A 17,688-nucleotide genomic window follows, 5' to 3' on the forward strand; every position below is an offset into this window, starting at 1 on the left:
GGGTCCTGGGATGGAGTCCTGTGCATTGGGCTTCCTGCTCAGTGGGGAGTCTGCTTCTCCCTCTGCTTCCTGATTACTCTCCCCCGCCAACTTGTGCTTTCTCTCTCAAATAAATAAATAAAATCTTAAAAAAAAAAAAAGAGTGTTAGCAAGTTAATTCAAGCTTCTAGTCAGTTTTTCTCAGCTGTTTATAACCTATATTTTTTATTAAACAACAATTCTTTTATTGCCACTTTAATATTATTTTAAATTTTAATAGAGGCTGTAAAATTATATTTTAAAGTTGCAAATCCCTTTTCTAAAAACCACATACCTCCCCCTACTCCATGATTGAGTAGTTAAGAAGCACTAGCACATACAACCTGATTTCAACTTTTTAATGAACTGGAGTTTTTATTTTGTGTGTGTGTGTGTGTGTGTGTGTGTGTGTGTGTGTTAACAACCATTTAGAATAACCCAGTCCATTACTACTTCTTAATAGTTGGTCCATGATGATTTTTCTTGCCTTCCCATCTAAGTCCTAATGTTTTTTAGAGGAGTCAGCCATACCAACTATACAGAATGTGTTTAACAATAAAGTAAGAGTCTATTCTGTTCTTACACTTAGGTTACAACTTGAATAGTGTTAATTAATTTTCAGAAATAATTGATATATATATTTTTACAATTCAGTAAAATGCTATTGTCTTGAGTTTTATTTGTACACACACATTAAATGGTATGGAACATAGGGTTTGATGGAAAGCAACCCTGGCTAAGGCAAAAAATTTGCTTTTTCTGGAAGAAGTCCCAGATGTCATCTTGCTTTTTTCCAATGAAGTCAGAGTGTGAAATATGTGAGCTGAGTAACTTAGGTTATTATTATTATGGCTGCCAATGTGATCATGTATAAGTAGGTTTCAAAAAATGTTTTTCTGAAATAGCAACTCCTTTAGATATTTTTAGAATGTGAATTATTAGAATAATTGCTGAGACATATTTTGAGAGATGGGACAAGCCCTTAGTCAAACATATTGCAATAACCCCTAAAATTCTTCTCTAAGACTACTTAAAGTGGAATCAGGACCATAAATGTTTAATTGGAATAATTGGAAAAATAATGAGATAGTAGATTTATTGTCTATTCCTACACTCATATATAGTTGGTGGAATTTGGGACTACATGTTTGTGAATTGTATCAACTTTCACAGTGGTAGGTTAAGTCTGGATTCCAGAGTTTGCTCCTGATCTCAATTTTGGACTCTTGCTGTCTAGATGATGTTGGTTGATCTAGGTGCACATCTCAGGAGAAACACAGGTCCAGAAAATCCTTTTATTTCTCTTCTCTCTCACTATTTTGGTATGAAATACATTTATTACCATAGATTTTGGGGGAATTATAACAATTATTAACTAATACATAGTTTGAGTCTTAGGTATTTTCTTCAGTTTCTAATTCTCCTTAGAAGATTATTAACTTTTTGAAGGTGGCAACCATATCTTATTCTGTATTATAATTCCTTTTGAACCTAACACAGGACCAACTAATAATATATAAGGTAAAAATAATTAACAAATAAGTAACATTCCTTCCAGTACTCAATTCAGAAATATCTAGAATGTAATCACTAGATATTCATTGACCTAAACTGATGAACATGTGATTATATTGTTAATATAATCTACTTTATTTTAGAAGTGAAAATTGTAAGTTTATATGACACTATATATTGACATAGCTTGCAAATGAGTTGTATCGTTTATTGATTACATAAGGCAATGTGCTATACTTCACAAAATTTTCTTCAGCTTCTTACTCTGTATTCATAATAATTTTTCATATTTATTTTTAAGATCATTTGACATACTTTACTCAGATTACCTAATTATCTCTAAGAAAACTCTGATGGTGATATTGATGATCTAATATACAACAGATCCTGGGTCATTATTATTTCATTTAGTGGTTATATATATAGACCAAGAGGGAATCTGAATATTGATTTAGGGAATGACTAGTAACAATGATTTATGAACAAAGGATCCAGTGCAGTAAACCAAACATAAGATTGAATCTCATGAGCAACATTAGATTTTTTTCCTTTTTGTTTGTCTGAACAATGAATGATTAGTCCATAATATTATAGATGTTAATGTGAAAACATTCTTTCCAGGACTGTTAGGATTTATTATTAATTATAATTGTTGGAAATACTTAAGTTTATTATTTGACTTGTAAGCAACTTTACAGGTATTTTGGCTGATAAGACTTACTAGTTAAGAATAGTTTGTTAATTTAAATAGCACTATAAATGAATGAAATTAAGATAGCTTGACTAGAAATAATAAAAATTAAGTTAACATTTAGCTATCGTTACCTAAGGGATGTTAGGTTTACAAATGTAAACTTTGAAAATCAACTCATTATTCTTTTGGTATTTTTTCATTTTCCCAATCCCAAAATGCCTTTGTTTTACTTCCATTTTTTTATTCTAAAGGGAAAGATGATAAAACATAAAGTAAGTTTATCTGAACTACTTAATTAGTGGCAATAATGGTTTTAGAACATGGGTTTATATCCTAGCACTGGTATTTACTTACTGCCCTTGAACAGATTATGTGATTAATTTACGGCAAAATATCTATTTCTTCAAGTTGTGAAGATTTCATGAAGTCTTGTGAATAAACTATTTAGACCTAATTGTGTACCGGGCACTTACAACTTTTTTGGGGGAAGGTTTATTTTTGAGCTGGAATGTAATCTCCCAAGAGTAAGGAGTTTTATCTCTTTTGTTCCTTAGTACCTACCACATCATAGGTGCTCAGTAAATATTTGTTGAATGAAAAATGTAGTGACTAGCAGAAAGAATGGATTTCTAATTAGCCTTAATTAGAATTCAAGCTCTGCTACTTGCTAGCTGAATAACTTTAATCGAGTTAAACTTTTCCTCTTTGAGGCTCAGATTTCTGATCTTTATAATATTGATCTCATGAAGAATACATATTCTTCATGAATATATGATGTATAATATAGTGTTTTGCCCATAGTAGGCATCCAGGAAATAATTTTAGGCTGTAGTACCCATAATTTGTATTTAACTAAAAAAATTTTCTAAGAATTCTGGACTATTAGAAAGTTATGAGGAAATAGAATGTCTTAAAGTTGGAGAGGACTGCCATTTAAAAATACCTTTCCCAGGGTGCCTGGGTGGCTCAGTGGTCGGGTGTCTGCCTGTGGCTGGGGTCATGGTCCGGGGACTGAGCCCTGCATGGGGCTTCCTGCTCAGTTGGGAGCCTGCATCTCCCCCTGTTGGTGCTCTCTGTCTGTCAAATTAATAAATAAAATTAAAAAAGAATAAAGATAAAAATACCTTTCCCTTTCCCTCAAATGGGGAAAAAACTAACTTCTTGTGTAAGTGGATTATAATTTAATAATAAATACAAAATATCTTCAACAAACAGATTTAATGATTTTTTTTTTTTTTGGTAGAAGAGTTGAGGAAGGCATCAACTTTTTATGATATAGGTGATATTTTGAACTGGGCATGTAACTTCTTTTTTGTTTGTTTGTTTTTTTCTTTTGAGACTTAATTTGCAAGTTTATGTTCAGTCATAAAATAAAATGTCCCCTACATTGATTTGAAAATGACAGTAACTTGTTTTTATTATTTCAACTGGAAGGATTTTAATGAAGAGAATGGCAGACTGCCCTGCATTGTGCCTCCAGTGTCCACAGCTACAAGGCTCTTTTGCATGCTCAGCATGGCTGGTAGATGTTATAGCAGATTGCTGATGTAATTTTCTCGGAGCATTCTTGAGCTCTTCCCCTCTCTGCTCTAAGACCTAGAAGAATTTATTCCCTCGCAGTGCAGAAGTTTCAGTAAAGGGTAAGACCAGTAATGAATGTTAAGGGGACTTAGGCATAAATAGTTTAATTAAAGTACTCTGGACTTGATACCAGTGTCCACAGAAATGAAATGGAGAAAGAGGGTGGCAACTTGTGGTTTGCCATGTGGTTTTCAAATCTCTATCAGCATTCCCAGCCTCATACTATCTTTGTGAAAGGAAAGAAAATAAACTGAAACACAAAAGAACGTTGAATGTCTGGAGCTAAAATAAGCTCACTGATTACCAATAGCAAGGGTTTTACTTAGACAACTTACTGAAAGAAAACTCCCAAGAGTATCAGTGTTTTCTACGATGTTAACAAGAAGGGGGAGTTCTGGCCTGTCAAGCCCACACATAAGATATTTCTGGAAAGTGAACATCCCGAATGAGATTTAGATTGAAATTAAACTAATTTATTTTTCATTTTCTAAGACTTTGCTTGGGGCATAATGGGGTTAGTATTATCCATTTTTGTTGTTTGTATGGGCAAAATATAGAATAGCAGCTCTCTTTTGCTAGTAAGTTCCATTTCATAATTATAATTTTATAGTGCAAATAAGATTAGAAAGACTGATTTTGTACATAGCTTCTTTGGCTTTCATTTAGTGCTGACATACATTTAGGGCATAGAATAAGCATTGATGTTTCCTTTTACACAGCATTAGTGTATAATAACAAGGATGGGTGACTTTGATAGGTCTCATACTTAGATGGTGCTTTTCTTTCCCTGTTCTCATGCTTTTAGTTATTTTTGGGTTTATCATCTAGTGGTCTTAGTACCTCAGTGTCTGTAAGTAGAAGTCAAAGACAAAGCTTTGTATATGAATCTTTATGTTGGCTTTACTCCTAATAGAATATCAGCCTTAGTTAAGCTGTGATAGAAAACCTTAAATTATCTTTTCCTTTTATTAATTTGAAGCATGGTCTAGTGTGCCTCTTTCATTGATACTTAAAAACAAGCAGGTGGTGTTTTTTGTTTTTTGTTTGTTTTTTGTTTTTTTGTTTTGTTTTGTTTTCTATTTTTGCTGAACAGGCATGTTGCATATGAGGTTAAATGTGATTTCCTGGTAATGTAACATAAACACCTGAATGCTAAAACTGATTAGTAATACTTTCCTAATTTTACTGACAGTTTAAAGCATGGGATGTTTTATGCAACTGATAAATATAAGCAGGTTACTATTTGAAGGACTACACCTGACTGTACATTGTAAGTAGTGTATAAAACATCGAGGGGTATAAGCAGTGCTGAGGTGTATTCCTGGAAGTCATTTTTCAGCTTTGGAAGATTTAGTAGTAAGGATGCATTAATTCACTTTCTATATGACAGTGTCGTAAGCTGTGTAGAGCTAAAAAAAAAAATCTTGACTGAGGTTTGGTAGAACTAAGACTAGGATAAAATTGTTTTTATCCTTGTTTTAGCTTGGGTGGTTCAGTGGGTTAAAGCCTCTGCCTTCGGCCCAGGTCATGATCTCAGGGTGTTGGGATCCAGCCCCACATCGGGCTCTCTGCTCAGCGGGGAGCCTGCTTCCTTCTCTCTCTCTCTGCCTGCCTCTCTGCCTACTTGTGATCTCTGTCTGTCAAATAAATAAATAAAATCTTTTAAAAAAATTGTTTGAATTTTATCTTCTTATTTGAAGGATAAAAACAAGGTTGTGCATTAGAAGTGGGTTGGGATTTTAAAAACCATGGTCATTTATAGTTTAAGTAGAAGTGTTTCTGATTTTATTAAGAAATGAAACTTTACTTAGCATTAAGAGGAGTTTGATCTGTCTCCTGTGCCTTTATAGTCACAGTTCTTTCCTCACCAAAGTTTTTGGAAAGAGGTTTTCCAAAATTTAAGGACAAACTGGTTATTAGTATGGAGAGTTACTTAATCTTTTCTGTTCATTGAAAGGAAATTTAATAGCTTCTTTTCTGATCTCTTCCTTGTTTTTGTTTTGCATTATGAGAAGATTTTGCTGAGCTTCATTTTGCAGGTAAAATGTTTGGAGGAGTCTGTTAGCTAGCTACATTTATGCCTGGAAGTGTCCTTTGGCTCCACTTTGGTTAGGAGCAATGTTTTCCTAAGATTAGTTTCACCATGTTTGATTATTTATTCATTCTGTCTTTAACTGATTGTGGTTTGTTAAGTATTTCAGTTTTCATTGACGTTTTTAAATGGAAGGTTGTTCTTCATTTGGATCACAGCGATAAAATCTTTGGACTTTAGTTTTCAAAATTGCATTTAAAGCTTGAATTTTCATAAATAGTTCTGTTTGATCTAAAGATGATTGGATGTAGATTGTAGGGTGAGAAAAATAAATTTGATATTCTTTTTACTTATTGCACAGATGGACGTAAGCTTTATTTGCATAAAGAAAACCATGATTTTATTACATTCCAGAACTTGTTTCTATTTGTTAGAAATAATCATCTATACTAAGTGTCATAATTGACTACGGTATAATTTTAAAATTGTGTTTCACATTCTCAAACCTTAAAATTGTGCTTCACATTAAGATCCTTAAGAATACACTTAAATTTTTAGTATAGTTAGAATCAGCTCATGAAATATCTGCCTTGGCCAACGACCACAAAAGAGGTCTTGGTTGTGCGGTTTCCTCCTCATTTTCCCTTTACTAACAGAGGTTTTCCTATCTTGGCAGCTGTTTCCTACAAAGCAGTCATCAGTCTCTGATTTCTTCCTTCCCTTTCTCCCCACAAACAAGGACTCTTTCAAATAACAGATGACCGAAGACAGACTAAACTTGGATTGCTTTAAGAATGTAGAAATGTGTTCAAGAGTTGTGTGCATGTGGGCAGGCAGCCTGTATTCATGTCATTGAAATGAAAATACTCCTTACAAGCAGAACTTGGACTTGCTCAAATCAGGAGCAGTCCAGAGGCTGATTTAATTTCATGTGTACTAATTAATGTGCCTCATCCATAACATTAAAATTATTCTGATTGCTTGGTCAGATCTTTGAACAACATAGAGGATATAAGAAGTTGTTTCTTGGGGCGCTTGGGTGGCTCAGTCATTAAGTGTCTGCCTTCTGCTCAGGTCATGATCCCAGGGGTGCTGGGATCAAGCTCCGAATAGGGCTCCCTGCTGGGTGGGAAGCCTGCTTCTGCCTCCTCTATTCCTCCTGCTTGTGCTCTGCTCTCTCTCTGGCTGCGTCTGTCTCTGTCAAATGAATAAATAAAATCTTTTTTTAAAAAAGTTGTTTCTTGATTAGCCTTTTCAGTCTGACAGGTCATGAAATTATTGGACTTCTCTTTATGCTTTATATAAAATAGCTCGCAGTTTTAAGGCAAGTACTTAACCACAGCGCTCATAAACTGCAGGTTCATTTGCGTTTTGTCTTTTGAATGGTCTTTGGGAGTTCAGTGTGAAAAAAGAATAGAGATTGCCCATTTTACGAGGTTTTTGTGCCATGTTTCCCCATCAGATTAATTTTTGATATATCATTTTTTGAATATTTTTGGTATTCAGGAGAGGAAGTTTGCTCTTTTTGTCTTATTTCTCTGGGCACAGAATCATCTGAAATGTTCTCAGAACTGGGTAATAACATTTCTGACTCCTTTCATCATGATACCTAGATGTCTTCAGTAGTTTCAGAGACAGCTAAAATTGGGCTGTTCTGGGTCATGGAGGGATGTATAGGGAAGCAGTTTCATCTCTGAAACTATAGGCATGCTTAAACAAACTGCGTATTATGGAAATATCTTGCTAGTTTCATCTGTGATTTTTATGGATCTTTATATTTAAACACCGGATAATAGCTTCAGATTAATTTTTTATATTCTTTTCGGTGTGGTTGTTGGTGAAGCAAGATAGCGACTTTGTAGGGTTATAAGTGTTCCAAACCATTTAGAATCTCACTGCTTTTCCATTGAGGTTACATCATAGTCAACTGATAATAGAATATAGTGAACTAATAATAGGATATAGTAAACTACTAATAGACTCACATGATATATGAAGCATGTAGCAAATGCAGAATAGCTCAGATAATGTGAAAGAACTACAGGGTTATCTAGGAACTTTTTCCTAAAAGTTTTTATGCTTTTGTGTCAAGATCTAAATTATATGAGTTCCTTTTTATAGATACAGCTTCAGAATGGGAGATATTCCCCCTCACTCCCCCACTTTAAGAAACTTTATCTGTGGCAGATTAAGGGTAGATTGAGAGAACTTGGTAGGAGTATTATTTAGAAGAAAATTTCAGAAGTTGGTATGAAGAAACTTAAGATATCCCTTAAGATTTTATTTATTTACTTGACAGAGAGAGATCACAAGTAGACAGAGAGGCAGGCAGAGAGAGAGAGAGAGAGACAGGGAAGCAGGCTCCCCACCGAGCAAGAGCCCGATGCGGAACTCGATCCCAGGACCCTGAGATCATGACCCGAGCCAAAGGCAGCGGCCCAAACCCATTGAGCCACCCAGACGCCTGAGAATTGTCTGCATTTATGTGTATTGTAGGGCTAGTATTTACTCTGATTCCTCACGTTAACCTAGGAAGAAGTGAAACACTTCAGTACAATCCAGGTAATAACCTGGTCTTATGTCCTAGGAACTGAGAATTCTGATTAAGTCATGCTTCTGAAGTTTTTGTAGCCTCTCCAGTTGAAGAACTGGATTCTTAAGGGCTAGTCAGAATTAGATTTGGCTCCAGGTTTTATATTCTTTACTCTTCTCCAAGTTTTTAGAAAAATAGTGTTACAACCTTGGAAAAGCAGTCATCATAGTCTTGGGGTTTTATTTGGGTCTAGGAGATGGACCTGCTCAAGGATACAGGTTTAATCTTACTAAGTTATACTTTGCTATAAAAAAACCCCAATATATGAAAATCTGAAACTTTAAAATGAAATAGTTAAGAGACCCTTTATTAAACTTCTCTGTCTATGAATAACTGTAATAATAGCAATTTGATATATGGTGTTTAAGAATGTGATTTTTTAGAATGTCATTATTATATAAATTACGTGCACCCGTGTGTCAAAAATTTTACATCCTTGTATAGAAAAATAAACTGCTTAATTTATCTCTAATCTGTCCTGCAAGATAACAGGATAAAATAGTAGATAATATTACTGTCAACATCACTAGAAACAAACCAAAAAATTACAGGTATTAATAAATTTTTAAATTCTATATATAATATATATTACATATATGTATTTAACCTATACTAAGGCTAGTAATTTCATTAAAAGACTGATGTGTGGCATAGAGAGATGTATTGTTCTCGAATGACTTCCTAAGCTTTTCAAAGAAAAAAATCGTTAGGGATTTATATTGCTGTTCTACGAATTCATATGTCATGGTTATCTATAAATGTTTTTCGAGCTTTGATTGTTTTCTTTATATTCTTTTAAGGCTCAGATATCCAGTATGTAGGAGCAGCTCCCATATTGGATATAGAGTCAAAATACATACTGTTTTAAAATAAAATTTTATACTTAGGAGATGGATTGAGGCAGGGAAGGAGAGAGAGACTTATTATTTTTGCATTTCTTTTGTGACGTAACAGGACCATAAGAGTAAATGATGGATTTGTTTGTTTTTCAGATATGAGGATCAATGATGCAGACTGCTGGGTTCGATGAAGCTGGGCATTTATAACTAGATTCATTAAGGAATACAAAGAAAATATTTAAAGGGATCAATAATGGTGTCTTCTGGTTGCAGAATGCGAAGTCTGTGGTTTGTCATTATAATCAGCTTCTTACCGAATATAGAAGGTAAGATGCAATTTAAATTTTATTTTTAAAATCTGGGTGAACTTGGTTTAAACTGTGCAGTATTCTCTATACAGAAGTGGCTAGAATGAGTTTTATTTTAAAAAGTAGCTGTTAAGAAGATTTCCCGACTGTCAAATTCTTTTTTTGGTGGTTGAATTTATTTTCATTACACACAACTATAGTAGTGAAGAAAGTGCTAGAAATCTGAATTTATGTTTCACATAAATTTGTAAAATATTATTGTTAATATCCTGAGAGAAGTAAATGAAAACTTTGCTTTGGTAAATATTTTACACTTAGCAACTAAATTTATTCCAGTAAAATCAAAAGTATTTCATGTCAATGTTTTTACTTCTTTAGTTTCCTTGCTTCTTAAGTGGAGTCATAGTTTAGTTCTAAAACTCCTAAATAAAGTTTTTTCATATCTTCTGGATAATATATATATTTTTTTAATTTGTAGTGCTTCCTTTGAATGTCATTTATATCGTTTTGAAGATGGACATGACTTTTAAAGAAATAAATACTTTTGAGGCTTAGTGAAATAATAGAAACCATCATTTATCAATTACTATGTGATTTTTTTAGTATCTTATTTCTTTAGTTTTACATATTATTACCATGTGAAAATAACACCCTTTCAGGTGCTTTTTATAGAGCAGGTCAGAAGTTAATATGGAGCTAAGATATGTTAATTTTATAGCTACTTGATAGTGGTAGTTATGTATTCAGCGTGAAACTATATTAATCTTGTAAAATCTGTGGAGAATACAAAATCTATGAGAAACGCATGGATTTTTATTTGTCCCAATTAAATATTCTTGAAGAAAATACTTTAGAATTTTAAAATTGATTTTATATGTATTTTTAAGTGATCCTATTTATACCTAGTAACAAAATGATAGGTGGAGGTTAGAGGCAGCTCTCTACTAAGAGAAGCTTATTATTCCAGTATCTTTGTAATAAGCTTCAGTGTTAACATTTTATTTTGCTGAAAGAATTTTATTTGAATTGCTGTCCCAAAATTATATTTCATCATAATCGTCTTACCTTCCCAGTCCCCTCCTTTCAGTATTGACATAACTTAATAATTTAAGTAAATGACAAATTTAGGAATATTTTTAAAATAAATTCTGTATTTAGAAAGTAAATAATGTTCACTTGGAGTTAAGTCAAGCTTGAAAGTTACAAATGGGTTAATATTCTGTTTTTAGAAGATAATGCTCTTCGCATCAGAACTGAAAGATATATCAAATCTAACAGTAAAATGCAGCATGTCTGAATGAATAGTACCATAATTATAAAAAACAAGCAGAAACAGAGTTTAAGAATATGAATCTCTGGGTTGGATTGTTCAGAAAATCTTGTGTATAGTCTATAATTTTGCATCTGTTTTTTTTGGGGGGGGGTGGAAACTAACTGAATTCCTGCTGTTATGTTTGAATGTTTTTATACATTTAAAAAAGATTCCAGGTGTGGACCAATGGCTCATTAGTCCACATAATGAAAAAATTTCCAATCAAGATAGAGACCACTTTGCTGGCACAATAGCTTAACTCAGCGGGGGGGGGGCTAGCAAACAGAGACTTTTTCATGAGATACTGCAGTTTTATTTCTAGTGTCACCTATCAGGTCAGGATTCATATCGCTGTTAAGAGAAATTTCATTTTTGGCGCATCAGGCCAGGGGGTGTTGCTTTTGAAGCAGCTCCCTCCTACGGGTAAAAAGAACCTGGGAGGAATCCACACTGCTGGCTGTGAGAGTAGACACAGTTAATGCACACTGTTAGAATACTGATCCAGCATCACGTGGTTTTGTCTTAGTAAAGTTTTACATGACATGATCGTCTTTTATTGCCAGAAAGCAGATAATGTTCTGTGAACACCTATAGAGAAAACCAATCAAAGTTAGGTGTGAGAACACAGGAAAGGAGTTATAAATTTAACCATTCAGCCCATTAAGTTTCTTCAGAGCCCTTGCATGATGGTTACCTTTTCAAATCTCACAGAGATGAGCACTTTTTGTATTAGTTTCTGGATTCTTACAGTTATGACTTAGAGAAACTTTCCTAGGTGGTTTCTTCCTTTCTCATTTACTGAGTGACTAAACTGAGCCAGGTGCTAGGATTCTGAAATGCACAAGGCACAGTTTCTGCTTCTTGAGGAGTTCACAGTCATGTGCAGGGGCAGAAACCTCAGGTACTTACTGCTGCCAAGCAGGCGAAGTTAACTTCAGGGCAGCAGGCCAGTGAAGGTCTGCAGTAGGCAGGGAAATGCTTGCCAGAGGACCCATGATTGCCATGCCAGAATTTAGCCTGGTTTTGCCAATCTTCTGACTTTTATGTGGAAATCAAATGTGGATTTTAAATAGTAGTAGCTAATTAAGATCAAAATAGAACAAGTGTATATTATATTTAGTGATGGACTTGCCTTTTTCAGAGCTTTTATTTTTCCTCCTCTTTGCAGTAGTGTTTCATTTTAGTATATTATTTTAAAATAGGCCAAACATAATTTTAGAGTTATTTTACATCTATACTTGTGAGAGGTAAATTTCCACATTTGCAAGGACCTACCTGTTTTATGTTCAGGTGAATATTATAAATATGTCATGTTTTGGGTACACAGTAAAGAACAAACTACGAAATAGTTTTTTTAAGTTTTTAACCACAGTAAAATCTAATTACATAAAGATTTAATTGTTAGAATTAGCCTCTCTCCCTTTATCTCTAACTTTGTCATCTAATATTGAACAATCAAGTCTCACTCCTTAAATTTACTTGTTTTTGCAAAATAAGAACAATGTTTTATTTATTCTTAGTTTCTTTTCCCCTGTGTATTTTGGAAAGTTGTTTAGAATTTCCAAATAAAAATGATTATGAAAGATCAGACTTTCAAAATACTTTGTAAGTTTTTCTTCGAATTGATTTTATTCCTACAGAACTAATCTCAAGCCCTTCAAAAATCAGTTTTGTTGAGAAACTGGTGTGCTTTGATTTTTTTGGCCAATTTTTATAAGCAGAATAACCACTGTGGTATCATGTATCAGTAAGTAAGAAAGTAAATTGAATTTTTGTGTCCTAGAGAATTAAATTATGCTATATAATGGAGCCCTGGCAAGCATAAGTCAGACATGTGAAGGCTTGCTCAAGTGACAAGTTACAAATAATAGCAGTTCTTCAGCAAAGTCGGTTTTAAAATGGGTTTCAGGTTGACTTCATTTTGCAGTGAGTATTTAATTAGATTTCATTAGTCAAAATTTTAATTAGTTCAAATTACATTGTTATTTATCCATATTTCCAAAAAGAAAATGTTATGTCCAAATAAATGCCAGCTATGCAAGATACAGCTTTACCTTTTAGTTTTATATACATCCAGAAGTTTTAAGAATATCGGTGTAGAAAGTGTCTTAACCAATTTTAAATGTACTTCTAAATTCTCTAAGCATATTTTACAATAACTTTTGTATTAATGATATCTTACTGAAAAATGATGTTTGGCTGTAGGGTCTTTTTGCTAGTTGAGTGACAGAAAAAAGTAGATCTAGGCATTAAGTATGAGTTAAAAAACTGTTTTAGTCATATAAATATTTCCTTCAGACTGGTCCATAATTTGGAAGGAGTAGTAGCATTTTTTTTTTTAAGATTTTATTTATTTATTTGACAGAGAGAGATCACAAGTAGGCAGAGAGGCAGGCAGATGCTGAGCAGAGAGCCCAATGTGGGCCTCAATCCCAAGACCCTGACCTGAGCCGAAGGCAGCGGCTTAACCCACTGAGCCACCCAGGTGCCCCAGGAGTAGTAGCTTTTTATTCAAGGTTAAATTTAAGGATTACAATAATTCAGACCTGTCTGTATTCATTCTTTTTTTTATTTACATACACATATAAGAAAATGTATAAAATATATATTCATACACACACGATGTCAGCATCACAGGGCAGCAGTTGTTTTTGTTTTTATTTCATCAGTGTGTCCAAGTGCCTAGAACAATGCCTGGCTTATAGTAAGTACTCATTTTATATCCATCACATAAAAAACCCGAAATTTTTGAGAGGTTAATAAACAGTTGTAATACCAGGGTAGTAAGTGCCAAGATGATGATACTCATTGGGATGAAGGGGAGGAGGTGGCTGGATATATATCAGTAAAGGCTTTCAGCTGAGGTGATCATGATACTTGAGCTGACTCAGTATGAGTTGACCAAGCTATGTAAAGGCAGTGGTGAGCATGGGGATGGAGACAAAAAAGTCAAAAGACAGAACAGCATGGTGTGGAATAAAACACTGTAGTGATTCTTAGAGCATCAGAATTGCCTAGAAGGCCTAGGATGGGGCCTAAGCATTGTATTTCTGACAGATTTGAGGGATAACACTGATGTCCCTCAGCATCACACTTGACCATTATAGTATTGTATGTGTGTGGGTAGTTGAGCTGAGGTGTAGAGATGAGGTGTAGAGATGATGGATATGGATATAACGTTACTTTTTTGAAAGGGTTTTTGAAAAGAAATTGTGATTTAATTCACTGTCATCCCAGAATAGTAACCAGTTGATTACTAGGAGTTACTATCTGTATCTTTTCATATGGTGTTTTACTCCTCTGATCACGCTTCTTGGTCATAATTTTAGGCTCTAAAATGGGATTTCTCCCCCTCTTTCTTGACAATGTATTGAGAAGGAAAAAAAAAAAAGGAAAACTTGGCTCCAGATTATAAAAAACAGGACATATTTTCTGTTAAGGGAAATTGTTACATTTTCAGAGCTCCTAAACCCTTGATTCAATTTGTCTCTTCATTGTGATAACCTTGTTCTTTTTCTTGTTGGGAATAACTATATGGCCATTGCTGTGAAAATGCTGAATTGACTTACTGTAGGGACTTTAGATTTCCCAATCTAGCAAAATTGACTACTTTTGTTCATTTCAGTATATTTTTGATTAGTTGAAAGCTAGCAAGTAAATTTTCAGCAAGGTATTTGGAGATTTGGCCGTATGACTCCTATTAAACTTAATGGGAGTCACAACTCTCATTAAATTAATAGGAATTGTACAGCGTATCTATGTTGGCTGCATAGCAAATGTAACCTTATTTTTTAAATTCACAAATTATGTAAATTAACACTGGTTTAAAACAATACATTTTTTAAAATAATGATTTTATTTATATGTTTAGTGCAGATCAATGTGATTTAACTCCTTGAGAAAGTACCCAACTATATTGCTCTTAGGACATTTTATTGTATTATATGAGTGTAATGTAATTTGATTGCAGCAGCTTTCCTCTGTATAGGTAGAGATGTAATTCAGTTTTAAACATATAAATATTAATGCCATTTACAAATTATATAATGTTGCTTCTTATCTTGTAAAAATCCAAATGCATTATTATATTACTACCAAGATTTAAGAATAAGGTTTATTTGTTCAGAATATGACTCAAAATTGAAAAAAATTAAGATTAAACTTACTGGGAGACACAAGCATCTTTTAAAAAGTTAGTTTAGAATATACATTTATCATCTTATGTACCAATATTCAGTGTCAAAATATGCCATATTTCATATATTGGAGATTAAATTCCAGTGTTTGATATCCCACTTTCTTCCCATCCTCTACCCTATTTCATGCTCTTTTGTCCTCTTCCCATGTTAGAAAAGGTTTGTTTATCCACACTCTATGTTGATTCACAGGTAGGTCTGTTGCTGGTGGAAAAGTGTTATAAATCAGTGTGTCACACACAACAGCCGCCCAGCAGACCTCAATAACAGTGTATTGTGTGGCTGTTCAATTTTTACAAGCCTCCGTTTTCTGACAGAAAAGACTGCATTAAATGCTAAATAAATAAATCTGTTGTTATGAAACAATACTTTGCTAAAAGTAAAGAGGTTATGAACTTGTCCATATCATAGTAAATATTTGAAGTATTGATTTTACATCCATATTGGGAATTTATCACAGTTGTTATAATTTTTGAAAGAACAGTGTTATTAAAGGTAGCTTAATTAAAAGCATAGGAAGCATGTAACGCATCTTAATTTTGCCAAACAGTAATTGTGTTAATTACTCCTTACTGAGTAATTTCAGTTTTGATGAATCTTTTGTTTCATTTTCTGAATTAATATAGCTTTTCACTTTTTTATATGTTATATACTTAGGTTATGGTATTAAAGAATACGATAATACAAATGACTGAGCACTTCGGAGTATTAATGTAGAACTGGTATGTCTCCAAGAACCGATTTATCTGCCGCATTACTAAGGGAGTGTTTTACTGAAACATATGCTTGGTACCCTATGGTACTCTTTATTTTCTTTTCACCTCTTGCATGACAGAGAATGACATATGACAGCCGTGCGGTCTACATGTATTAGACATCAATGTGGATTAGTGAATATCTCATGACATCTTTCAACCCTATTCTTGAACTCCTTTTGTCAACTTGACAGAAGTGATTTCAGGAGAATACCTAGCGCCGGCCCTGGGATCTCTTGGCTAAAATGTAAGGCTGAGAAGGGAATTCCATATCAGAGCTTCAGGAAGCAAAAACAACATTTGTAATCCCTCCTTATCAGCATGGGACTCTACTGAGTTTGACTTTTATGTCTGCCATTATTCTTGTTTGAAGGGCTTTTTTTTTCCCTGAAAGTACTTTTTCCCCCTTCTGATTTTGAATGTAATACATTCTCATGAGAAAAGATAAAAAATTAGGAAGTTGAAATAAAATGTTCATAATTGTAGGACTTTGACATAACCATGGCATATTTCTTTTTCTTTTTCTTTCACAACATACCTGATTTAAAAAAAAAAAATTATTTATTTATTTGAGAAACATCTCAAACGCCTACGCATGCACGAGAGAGAGAAAGGGAGAATGAGCCGGGGAAGGAGAGGGCAGAGGGAGAGGGAGAAGCCGGCTTCCAGTTGAGCAGGGAGCCTGATGTGGGGCTTGGTCCCAGAACCCTGGGATTATGGCCTCAGCCCAAGGCAGATGGCTTAACCGATTGAGCCCCCAGGTGCCCCACCAACTTGCTTGATATTACAGCTAAAACAAAATTATGATGTGTGAAGCAAAATTAGGTTTTTCATTTCCATATACTTTTATATTCTGATTTTTCATTTATATTATCATAACTTGTATTACCATGTCATTATATATTTAGATAATGGATTTTAACACCTGCATGGTTATTTATCATTTGTATGTCAAAAATGATATAAAATCCTCGGTCTGTAATTGTTGACCATTTGAATTTAATTTCTTTCAAGTATAAGTAAAATTAAATATATATATAACTGTTTTTTCTTCATATCTCATTATTTCCTGAGACTGGAATTCTAAAATTCTGATGTTGTAGATGTCTAGATGATGTGGACGTCTTCCAGATTGGTTTTTCTGAACGATTATACCACTGTTCATTTTGATCTCCAGTGTCTCAAAGTATCGATCTTACATACTTTTCCATCATTGATTTTAAATTTTAGAAGAAGTGACACTTTGATAGGAGAAAAAGGGTATCTGTAAGTTAAATTTATAATTTCTGGGCTAATAGTGAGGAAAAAATTAGTTTTCATGGATTTATTTATTGGTTAGTTGTAATTTTAATGTGAATTTTTTTGTGCACTGCCTTTGTCAACTTTTCTGTTTAGCTTTTATTTGCCTTATAATTCATTTCATTCTGTTTAATTAAAAAAATTTTTTTTAAAGATTTTATTTATTTATTTGACAGACAGATCACAAGTAAGCAGAGAGGCAGGCAGAGAGAGAGGAGGAAACAGGCTCCCCGTTGAGCCCAATGTGGGGGGCTCCATCCCAGGACCCTGAGATCATGACCTGAGCCCAAGGCAGAGGCTTTAATCCACTGAGCTACCCAGGCGCTCCATTCTGTTTAATTTTGTAATGAAAATTTCAAATAAGAAAAATTTATAAAATAACAACAATCACAGATTTAAAATTATCAGCTTTTCATTTGCTCTTATTTGTCTTTTTCTTTTCTTGCTTTTTGATGTATTGCTTTTTTCTTTTGTGAGATCTTCCATTATTTTTATCTTAAAAGTTCTTATCTTGAGATTGGTTAAATATTTATTCACTTGCATTTC

At 33.7% G+C, this 17,688-nt stretch overlaps 1 protein-coding gene across 30 annotated transcripts in view; it reads left to right on the forward strand.

Moving 5' to 3' along the window:
- ADGRL2 (adhesion G protein-coupled receptor L2) overlaps positions 1–17,688 on the forward strand; it is a 606,730-nt gene that overhangs the window by 444,968 nt on the left and 144,074 nt on the right. For all 30 annotated transcript variants that reach the window (XM_082687753.1, XM_082687770.1, XM_082687749.1 and 27 more), the window contains one exon: positions 9,426–9,598. In XM_082687753.1, coding sequence (XP_082543879.1) covers positions 9,526–9,598 — 73 coding nt within the window. In that variant the 5' untranslated portion in view covers positions 9,426–9,525. The remainder of the gene's footprint in view (positions 1–9,425; positions 9,599–17,688) is intronic.

This window comes from Mustela nivalis (assembly GCF_964662115.1).
Source record: "Mustela nivalis genome assembly, chromosome: 10".
In the NCBI taxonomy this organism is placed as follows: Eukaryota; Metazoa; Chordata; class Mammalia; order Carnivora; family Mustelidae; genus Mustela; species Mustela nivalis.